Genomic DNA, 11639 nt, shown 5'->3' with positions numbered 1-11639 from the left:
TCACTTAACTTCACCGACAAAGAAGCTCCGACAGCAATAACAACACAAGTCTCCGCTGACATCATCTCAGCATTTCAATATCTACATTCATTACAGTGAGTCTTGTGTTATCCGGGCTTCTGCAGGTTTTATGATGGTCATTTTTAAGACCTTTTTAAGAATAAATAAAGACATATGGAATAAATTGAAGGTAACAGGATTCATCACTATGCTCTCTTAATACAAATGTCTAGGAAGCAGAAAATGAGTTCAATTAACAACACTTCAAAGTTTGAAAATACAACTTCCGACAGATTTCCTCATTTTATTGCCTCATTGTTTTTATATAATGCATTTTAAGTCATTTTAAAGGCTGTTGTTGGCTTAGGTCTGTTTTTATAACCACACGCACAAAAAAAATTTTTTTTAATATATATATTAATACTTCTTTGTAAACTATTATTTGAAGTAACAAACCCATGGTTAAGTTGTGGTTACCATGGCTACAAGAACCATGATTTTTGGTTTTATTGGCAGTAAAACATGGCTAATTGTTGTAAGGAAGCATTGAAACTCAGAGAGAATATTAGATGCGCTGGTGCTGGTGAAATTATTACCGACATTAAAACACCTTCCAAAAAAGTTTCACAGGATTATGAAGGTACCTGTAAGTGATGCACGCGCTTCATCTTGGCCTTTTTTTCTTTCTCTTTTCTCGGCGCAGGATTGCTGAGGTCTTTTCATGAGCATAGTGGTCCATCAGTTATAATCATCTGCATTCAGCTGCAAACATGAGGCGCGAGCGCTGGCGTGGGCTTAGCCTACTGCATTTTTAGAAATAAACATCATTTAGTTCAGCTGGAAAACGTACGCGAACTGAAAGCGTCTGCTCTGTCTGTGACTTTAAATGCAGACTTTGAGTCAAAAACTCATCACCAAACACCAGTGACTTGCACATATGGGTGCATTTATTTATTTTAGACACTTCGTAAACTACGAGGCAGAATGACGCTCTCCGTTCCACCTTAACAACGCGACGCTTCCGCGTTTAGCTTCTTATTGACGCTCAATTTAGGGACCGTCTCTATTTGTGTCTCTTTTTCAGAAACAAACAATAAACTATTTTAAAATGTAAATAACACTGAGATAAGAGCGAAAACGGGCTATCAACATTAAATCTAATTACATTATACGTTAATTATTGAACGTGCGTGTCATCCTTTGAGTGCAGTAATTAATACTTTATTTATTTTTTAATCTAGCCTCTTATGAAGACTTCATATGACCAGCACCTGTGAATAGAGGACTCCAGATACAAAACGATGACATTTTCATTGCTTTAAAATGCACACAAAGTTTGCTTAAATGCATATACGGTATTTGTAAATACTATAACGTGTACTAGACTTCAACTGTTCTTTCTCATACCCACTCCTATAAACACTATTCTGGTTTCTGTAAAGCTGCTCTGAAACAATATGTGTTGTGAAATGCGTTATACAAATAAATATGAATTAAACTGAACGAGCCATTGCATTGTTGGTTACTGTACCATGTTGTAGATACAAGTTTTAAATACATGAATTATGTTTCCATCTTTGTTGCCACAGTTTTGGAAGTGCCTTTTTCTGTTCTAAAGAAGATGGTGTCCCAATACTTTTGTCCATATAGTGTATGTACAAGTCATCAGTGTTTGGTGATGAGTTTTCGGCTCAAGGTCTGCATTTAAAGTCACAGCAGACCAGTCAAGTTCTTCCACACTGACTTCTTTTTGAACCTTGCCTTATACACAGAGGCATTGTTGTGTTAGAATAGAAAAGGGTCCTGGTCCAAACTGTTGCTGTGAAATTAGAAGCACACAATTCCCTAGAATACCATTATATGCTTCAACATTAAGATTTATACTCATGAAAATTACTAAAGTAGTCAAACCTGTTCATTAGAAGCAATTTACCCCCAGTTTCACAGATAAGACTTAAGCCTAGTCCCAGACTAAAATGTAAGCCTGAGCTGTTTCAATTTAAAGAAACTTGCACTGACTGATCTTAAAATATATCAGTGCCATTGTTTTGTCTCAAGATGCACACCAGTAATGTTTTTTTTCTAAGGCACGTATATAAAAATTGCTTAAATGTCCTAATTGAACTATGGCCTAATCCTGGCTTAGTCTAAGCCCTGTCTGTGAAACCAGGCCATAGAGTATCTGATCTTATAAGATGAGCTCCTTTACACCGAGTGCACCTGATCGAAAGTGAACAGCGAGCGCTCATTCAAAAGCGATTTCAACACACTATAAATAATATTAGACTGTTTGCTGGAGCGGGCGGTTATGGTCAGAAAGGCAGCGGGAGTGGGAATAAGAAAGCTGAAACGCTGTGACCAAACGCCATACTAACGCTGTTTAACACACAAACATGCTAAAACCCAAACAGTGAAATGTGTAAATATTACTATGAACTGCATGAACACGACAGACTGGACATGAACTGCATGAACACCAGCAGATGATCTGAACATGTGTCCGGATGAATCTGTGCTGAGACTGAACGTCAGTAACATATGGACCGTGTTTCTCCTGAACAGCGGATAACCCCTTTATTGTGCTGTTCTACTACAACATGATTGTTTTATTAAGTGCATTTCTAAGATTTGCTTTGGATCTTAAAGTACAACGATGTTACAGGAAGACCCAGGCTAATGACTGACTGAAATGCTGATGAACGGAGAGGTTTATTGTCTGAATTTCTCTTCATTGATCTGGACAGATCCAGTAAACCCCCTGCAGGTCATCTCTGCAGTTCAGTTTAAACCTGAGAAGTACATTTTGTGAAATATGAACAGAGAGACTCGGGAAAAAATATTCATTTAAACAAACCTGAATTGACTTGTATTTAAGTAATTAATGAAACCATATTTTCAAATGAATGTAATTATAATTTCTTTATGTTTTGCATTTGTGAAACTCATTTGATGCTGGTTGTGTTATTGTGATTCACATCAAACAGATCTTTGGGAAACAGAACAAAGCTTGGGTTCAGAAACATCTGTATGTTCAAACGCACACGCGTGTGAGGAGAAGCCACACAGAAACAGGTGCACCGGATCAAAGCAGAATATTAATCATCAGCGCAGCGTCTCTGTTCATCTCCATCATTACTCGGAAGCAGATTTTGTGGAAGTCAAAATGGTTTGGTTACCGACATCCATTCATGTTTGTGTGTTTCATAGAAGAAGGAAAGTGATAAAGGTTTGGAACGACATGAGAGCGACATTTGTTGTTTGGTCCCATATGGCAAAAATACAAATCTATTCCAGACAAAATATGTGTATGTTGTATACAGTGAAGCTCAATGAAATCTACTTTTGAAATTGGAAACACATTTCCAGTTGTGCCACATTTTAGATAAATGCAGATGTACAATGATTTAAAAATGTTTTATTTTTTATATATTGTAATATTATTTTTATTATTTTTTTGTAAAGTATATTCCTTGCTGATTTTTATTCACGTGTGTTATATGTACACACGTTTTAAACAAAAAAAAAATTTTTCTTCAAATGTGAGTTTTCTAGGACTGAAATATATGGATGCCAAAACATACATTTTAAATGTTTTTTTTTTTTTTCAAAACAAAAAATTGCCAAAACATATATTGGCATAAAATTGATTTTATATGAAGATAAAAGAGATTGTATATGTAACTATTTTTTTAAACATACTTTAACATTTTGGGCCCTTTTTTTATATTTAGAAATATATTTTTACACACATATCTGAAAGTTTATATATATATATATATGGGGTTTGGCAACTGACTAATTGCATTTACCAGAAATACAGCCAAAAAAGCAACTGTTTTGGAATAAAGCCACATGTATTCAAGATGAGTCATCAATGTTTTTGTTCTCTTTTCCTATTAGAGAAAACGTAAACATTTTAAATTTGACAAAAGAATTGCATCAGTGTTCAGTAGTGCACGAGCACAGATGATGAAGACTAAACCATCAGCTTCTGATTGCTCCGTGCTGCTGAAGAGATGATGGGATGATGTCTGCAGTAATGGAGGCTGAGACTCGGCCTTCAGAAGACGCTCAGCATGAGCCTGAGGGGATCTTCACATGAACATGAACACACTCTGTGAGGAATGTGTTGGTCAGAAACAGCCTCGATGAACACGTTTGTCACGCTCTTCTGCTGCAGTTCAGAACAGCAGCTCATGTTTGTCAAACCTAGAAAAACCGCTCTGAAGTATTACTCAGAGACAAATGAAGCGCTGAGCGTGAAGAGCAGTCTGGACCAAAGCTCCGAGTCGACCACATGAGCCGGACTTCCAGTAACCGGCCTGAAGCAGACGGACAGTCATGTGACCACATCACAACTGAATGACCCTCAGTGAAAACAGCTTTAGTGAACCACAACCACTGGACCAGACAGATCAAAACCATCGAGTCAAAGCCAAAGAAACTACAAAAAACACACTAATGTGACAAAAGACATGGACATGCCAACAGAACAGTCTGTAATGATCATAAATGATGATCACACCTCGTTTACAAGCGTACCGTCAGAAATCATTCAGCTTTACAGACTATACATCTTTATACTTCAGGATTCAGCAGTTGCTCTCATTTACCACAGAAATGTTCCAGCTACAGTTAAACATTAATTAATTAAAACTGACAATAAGCTTTCATATATATATAATTAACCAACCCACATCATTAACTCAGTAGTGGGATGCAGATCATAAACTTCTGATTACAGGGATGTGATGCACTTCTAATCAGTGTTATTTTAGTATCCGTAAGATACTGGTTTTAATATTTCATGTTTTATTTGTATCTTTCCTGTTTTCATTTTTATTTTAGAGCTTTAGTCAATGTGTTGTGTTTATATATATATATATATATGTGTGTGTGTGTGTGTGTGTGTTTTATATATATATATAATCTTTCAGAGGTTAAATACAGATTTAAAACAATAAGAAATAGTTTAATAGCTGTGTTTTTGAAATCAAATCCTTGCATAGCTATGACAGAATACATCTAACAATGCCTTGGAAAAAACAGTTAATCTTAAAAAATAAAACATATACATAAACCCAAACAAGAAATAAAACAGTTGTCAAATAAGCATGTGTCCTATTCTGAGTCCTAAACTCCTGTAACATTGCTGTCTCATATTTTAGAGCAGTCGATGCAATTTAGAAATAAACCAATCAAATCTGTACAGTATGTGTGTGAAAATATTCAGATGTAACTCCCTTTGTAATCATTAACATTTTCATAAGTAGCTAATTTAATTACACTTTTCTCAGTAACTGTAACAGATTACAGTGACATTTATTTTGTAATTAAATTACGTAATTCTGTTACATGTAACTGTAATGCAAAAGTAACAATCTATTACTTGTCATAAAAAGTAACTAAGTAATGCAATTAGTTTTTTTATGGAGTAACACAATATTGTAATGCATTACTTTGATCTTTCCCCAACACTGTAATCATCACACTGTTGTTCTGTGCACGCTGTGTTCATCCAGCATTACGGTCTCTTCTCATCCGTCTGAAGAACACTGTGATGTTTGAGAAGACGGACCTGCAATCTAACTCCAGTGAGAGGAACTCCTGCCTTTCATCCCGGTGTCGTTCAGCACGTACCGTAAATACTTGTTCATCTTAATGCTTGTTTCCTGGGAATAAAGCCTGTTACGGATGTCACAGGACTCTTAAAGTCAGGAGGATTCGTACAGAGCTTTTTATAATCCATGTTTTTTGAAAGCAGTTTTATAGAAAATGTCTTAAAGACTTACTGAACATCATCATCATCACAAGCCACAGATCTGTGCAGTAACACATCATGTAAGCGTTTCAGACTCCTCTCCACGGCACTGCTGATCTGATGAACCGAGACTCAAACCCAGCGCAATACACGGATCACGCTTAAACATAAAGCTGCTTACACGGGTCTTCACAGCGATGCCACACAAGAACCATCTCTTTCTTACCTTTCTATAATCTGAAGAACCTTCTTTCGCCACAAAGAAGCTTTTGTGAAACAGAAAGGTTCTTCGGATTCTTTATGGAACCATTTAGACACATAAGGTTCTTCTATGGCATCGTGAAGCATATGCTTCTATGAAACTAACCCTGTTTACGAGTCCGTTCCCTCTCAAACCTTCCTCCTGATCTCGTAAACCGCACCGGAGCATGAGAACACGGCAGACTTGATGTTTTATCAGTGATGAAACACCTGGCGAAACACAGAGAGAGTTTAAGATTAGTAAACAGAGAAACGTACTTGACCAAATATCATGAACAGCCAGTGGAGATTAATGAACTCTGACAATGAAGAGACAAATGATTTCTTACCTTAATACAAAACATAAAAGCAAAGCTGTAAGATTGACTGGAGGATCTCTGAGCTTCAGGTGCTCAAACACAAACACAACACAGTTTTCACCTTCAGAGGCCTGTTTGATAAAACAGCTCCGCCTGCTCACTTTCTGACATTTACAGATGAAGAATATAACGGTGACAAAGGTCAAGCCGCTCTCACAGGGGTCAGAGGTCACGATTCGTTTGGGCTTAACGTGTAACAGTGACATGACGAACATCAAGAGCAATCAACTACAGAGCGGGAAATCTCTTCTAACGCTGATTAGCGCGGAGGAAACGAGAAGCAGAGTCTCGTTACGTTCATCTCGTTCATTTGCATTTGTGACCGCAGGCGTCCGCAGCTGCGTTTACGGTAATGAGGAATAGATCATCGGCTACGGCAATCAAACAAAGAACAGCCGTGATTTTGAAACATATACAAGCTTTATTTACAACTTGAAGAACAACTGTACAGTTTTGCAGCGCTGGAAGCACAGATTCATCAACAGAGTGTGAATGAGACACATTATGAATCGCATCTAACCGGTTCCTCCAGCCGCGCGCACATACAGTATGTACATATTGTATACAAGCAATATAAAACTTGGCAAATGCGACGAATATTTGCTACGAATGTACTGAATCAGAAGTACTGATCAGGTGTTTCTCTGCTCATGGACGGTTGTGTTTAACCTCTGAACTCATGAGAAACGCGTTCAATCGCCTGTTAAAAACCACACAAGAACACTGCTGGAGTAAAATATATACCGATCACGTCTCGTCCGACAATCGCTGTGCGCTATTACATAAATATTTAGTAACAGCTGAAGAAGAAAAGCAGCAGAGCAGGTTTAAATGTCAGAATATGTGCTGCTGCGGTTTGTAACATTGTGTCAGAATCATCATCATCATCAAAGCACTTACTGATTTAGATTAAAACAAACAGACGGAGCGGATGCAACACTGATTCTACTGAAACACATCCAGCATCGGCTGATGAAGCAGGTGTGACGAGACTCGTTTGTTCATAGACTACAGAAAACACTGAACCACTCCACAATGATGCGACTAAAATGAAAACATGTCGGAGGTCATCCGTCTTTAAAGCGTAACAGTCACAGCCGCGCGCCGACAGCATGATTGACAGGCGCCGGCCCCGCCCACTTCTGATCGGGAGGACAGCGGTTAGCAATCTGTTTAGTTAGTGTGCAGCGATGGGTTAAACTCAGCAGCATGAGCTCAAATCACACTCAGTCATGCAGCCCCGCCCCCTGACGTCAGCAGCCCCGCCCCCTGCCGCTCATGCTTTAACGTCACTGTGAAAGAGAGAGATTGACAGGTGTCAGTCAGTGATTGACAGCAGCGGTGAGTCTGTATTAAGGCATTGGGAAGGAATCAACAAAACAAGCAACAAGAAGCACCCAATCGCTGGAAGTTTAAATAAACATCATGTCTGGTGCAATGTCCTCTCTTTCAATGCATAGATATTAATGGAGAATAAAGAGGACAGAGTAAAAGAATGAGGAGGGAACAGCAGCTTAGACCAGTCTAAGAGCAAATAAAACACTGTGCGTCAGTAACAACCCTTAAAATACTGCAAAGCCTCCTTTAAAAAGCGTCCGACAGGAACGGACGTCTGGAGTGTGTTCATTCATTAATGCGGATAGGTTAAAGTGGGCGTGTCCGGATACCCCGATTGGTCAGATCAGTGGAGAGGCGGAGCATATTAAGACAGCGAGGATGGGGGGTGGGTGGAGTCGGGCGTCCTGATTGGCTGCGGTGAGGGTTGCCGTGGCGACGCTCTACCTGGCTGCGGTGGGCTGCACGTGGCCCGGATACGCCCGGCGAGTGCTGGTGGCCTGTCTCTGCCGCGCCAAGAAAGACTGACCCGAACCCGTGCTGGCCAGCCGGTCCTCAGCCGCCTTCTTCTGCAGCGCCATCCCCTGAACACACACACACACACACACACACACACACACAGATCATGATTTAACCCTTCATATCGGACACATCTGTTACTGTGCTTAGTGTAAGTACACCACCTAGTGCACACTACACCTGTACTAGAGTTGTCTATAGGGTTTGTGTGATATATATCGTCTGCGATAATATTGCAATTGTTGTTTTAAGGATGTGCAATTTGACATTATCGGGTATATCGCAAAACCAAACAAAACACACCTACAGAGTGCACGCTTGCATTACATGATGAAGTCTAGTAGGTTTAGACGTTCTTTCACTGCATGATGCAGTCTATTAAAATGCATTAAGAATGATCACATATGGGGGGTAGACAATGTATATATTTATATCATTTCATATAGCTAATCAATATCATACGCAGAGTGCCATTTTTTCTCTCCAAAAATCAGCATGATTACAAATGTGGTATTGAATTTATAGAACAGTTCAATAAACAAGAAGTTAATATTAAGAGACTTAAGTTTTAGACACTATATTGCCTGTTTTTGACAACAAAAATATTTCCAAACAGCCACAGCACTGTTTTGCGTCTCTGAGCAACATGACGGTGTTTCGTTCCTGATTGAATTAATCTTCCATTTAAATCATTGTTCTCAAACTCAATTCCTGGAGGGCCACAGCTCTGCACTGTTTAGCTCCAACCCTAATCAAACACACCTGATCCAGCTAATCAAGGTCTTCAGGATCACTAGAAACTTCCAAGCAGGTGAGAGATGGAGCTGGTTGGAGCTAAACTTGAGTTTGAGACCACTGGTTTAAATGATTCGGTTCAACAGTGTCTAGCTGCCACCTGCTGGCGGTTTTAATTTCACAGTTAAAGTATCTTTTCATTTTTTTAATAATTTCAAATATCAGTATTCAACGTTTTATGTTTAAAATATCAAAACATTATTTATGCATTTGTAACTGCAGGTTAAATGCATTAAAATCCCAGACAATATCGAGATATCATTTATGTTTGTCAATATCACACACCCCTAGTTGTCTAGTACTCTGATTCACCAGCTGCAGAGATTTTTGAATGACAATAAGGTTTTTGATGTTTTCCAGTCAGGTTTCAAAAAGTTTCATTCTACAGAAACAGCACTTGCAATAGTTTTAAACAATGTTTTAATGGAATCACCACTGACTTTGGTGACTCTGTTGTACTGGTACTATTAGATTTAAATGCGGTATTTGATACAGTTGACCATGAAGTCCTGCTTGGTTAGAACAAATAGAAGCTTCTCAATCAATATAGGAGGATCCCCAAGGCTCTATTTTGGCCCCTTTATCGTTTTCTCTATATATGCTTCCTTTAGGCTCTATTTTTGAAAAGCATGGCTTGTACTATCATTGCTATGCAGACGATACTCAACTTTATTTGCCCTGAAGCACAAAAATGGCTTAGACTCCCTCTGTGCCTGTCTTTCTGATGTCAAAGCCTGGATGTCTTTACATTTTTTTACATCTAAATGAAAGTAAAGCAGAGATCATTGTGTTGGCTCTTCTGAAGTCCCAAACATTTCTTATTTAAATTCTGGTGTTTTATCTTCTTAAGTTAAATCATGTGTTTAAAAAAAACTTGGGCGTCTTATTTAATAGTGCACTTGAATTTGATTTAGTTGTCAAATCATGTTTTTACCAACTAAGAGCGCTGGCTAAAGTGAAGACTTTCTTTTAAGCACTTTGAAACTGCAATTCATGCATTTATTTCTTCTAGAATTGATTATTGTAATTGCGAACATATTACTCCTGTTTTAATGTCTTTACACTGGCTCCCAGTCCGCTTTAGAATTGATTTTAAAGTGCTTCTGCTTGTTTTTAAATGTTTAAATGGCCTCGCTCCCTCTTACCTTTCTGACTTGTTGCATGAACATCATCTGGTGAGAGCACTTAGGTCTGCCAACCAGAGTTTGTTAACTTTTCCAAAGTCAAAATTAAAATCCAGGGGTGATCGAGCTTTTGCCATAGACACACCTAAGCTTTAAAACACTCTACCAATCCATATTAGAACTGCACCAACATTACATATTTTTAAATCAAAGTTAAAAACGTATCTCTTCACTATAGTCTATGACTTGTGATGTCGTTGTTGTTTGCTTGGTTTGTATATATACATGTTTTTACAAGTCTTTTTAAAACATTGTTCAGTACAGTGGTCAACTGTGGTTTTTAATTGTGCTTTATTAACAACCTGAGACTGAGACAGATTTTTCAATACATACTGATTCTAAATATATTTGAAACTGTTTAATACTTTTGTTTGCAGTATTCATACACTTTCTCTCTGACAGTCAGTTGTGACACATGTGTTTGAATAAAATAAGTATGCAGTCCGTTGCACTGCTTGTTCATTACTACACAAGCAACACGCGACTCAGTGAACTCCTCCTCTGCATGTGCTGCGAGTTTAACGTGCATGAGATGCATCTGTAAACCTGTTGTGACAAAAACCTGTTTTTTACCAAAGTAAAAGCTTGAGATTATCATGTGGTGACAGCACTAACCCTCAGCATAAGCTAGCATCAGAAGGGTTTATCCAGACAGCTAGAGGAGAGGCAGGGCTCAAGTGCAGTGTAAGGTTATGTTCTCATGTTCTCGTGACAGTGCTGATACGCACCATGTTGTACCAGGCAGATACGATGAGTTTCTCCTCCAGGTCTCTCTGAGACTTCGTCTTGTCGCACTCCTTCTGCACACAGAAACACAGTACAGTCACATGACCGAGCGTGTGTGTGTTAGTGTGAGTGTGTGTGTGTGTGTGTGAGAGAGTGCGTGCGTGCGTGTGTGTGCGTGTGAGTGCGTGTGAGTGTGTGTGTGTGTGTGTGAGAGAGAGTGAGAGAGTGAGTGTGTGTGTGTGAGAGAGAGTGAGAGAGTGAGTGTGTGTGTGTGAGAGAGAGTGAGAGAGTGAGTGTGTGTGTGTGTGTGTGTGTGTGTGTGTGACCTCGAGTGAGTGAATCATCCTCTCTCGCTCATGCAGCTGGTTCTTCAGAGCCTGAACCTCAGGAGCAGAACCCTGATTCTGTTTGGGGTCCAGCGTACGAATGACCTGCACACAGAAACACACACACATACAAAATCAGCATCAACAGAAACATCAGCATCACACACACACACACACGCAGAAGAGTGTGTCAGACGTACGCTCTTGGCTTTCTCCAGGTATTTCTTGTATCTCTCCTCCATCTGTTTCATATCTTCATCCTTCTTCTTCAGTGTGTCCTCCAGCTCTTCAATCCTCTGAACTGAAACCAATCAACAAGCTTTTAACCACAATCTGCACACTCACTCACTCTCTCACTCACTCTCTCCCTCTC

At 39.0% G+C, this 11639-nt stretch overlaps 1 protein-coding gene across 1 annotated transcript in view; it reads right to left on the bottom strand.

The window, feature by feature from the left end:
* Nucleotides 1–6792: 6792 nt before the first annotated feature.
* hook3 (hook microtubule-tethering protein 3) overlaps nt 6793–11639 on the bottom strand; it is a 34379-nt gene continuing 29532 nt past the window's right edge. Inside the window, exons 18-22 of the mRNA XM_016524030.1 lie at nt 11467–11567; nt 11267–11371; nt 10943–11014; nt 8164–8300; nt 6793–7673 (exon numbers count right to left, since the gene is read on the bottom strand). Of these exons, the coding sequence (XP_016379516.1) occupies nt 7658–7673; nt 8164–8300; nt 10943–11014; nt 11267–11371; nt 11467–11567 (431 nt within the window). The 3' untranslated portion in view covers nt 6793–7657. The remainder of the gene's footprint in view (nt 7674–8163; nt 8301–10942; nt 11015–11266; nt 11372–11466; nt 11568–11639) is intronic.

This window comes from Sinocyclocheilus rhinocerous, unplaced genomic scaffold (assembly GCF_001515625.1).
Source record: "Sinocyclocheilus rhinocerous isolate Xijiao unplaced genomic scaffold, SAMN03320098_v1.1 scaffold991, whole genome shotgun sequence".
Taxonomy (NCBI): Eukaryota; Metazoa; Chordata; class Actinopteri; order Cypriniformes; family Cyprinidae; genus Sinocyclocheilus; species Sinocyclocheilus rhinocerous.
Note: the sequence above shows the minus strand (reverse complement) of the source record. Positions and strands in the feature narration are given on the sequence as shown.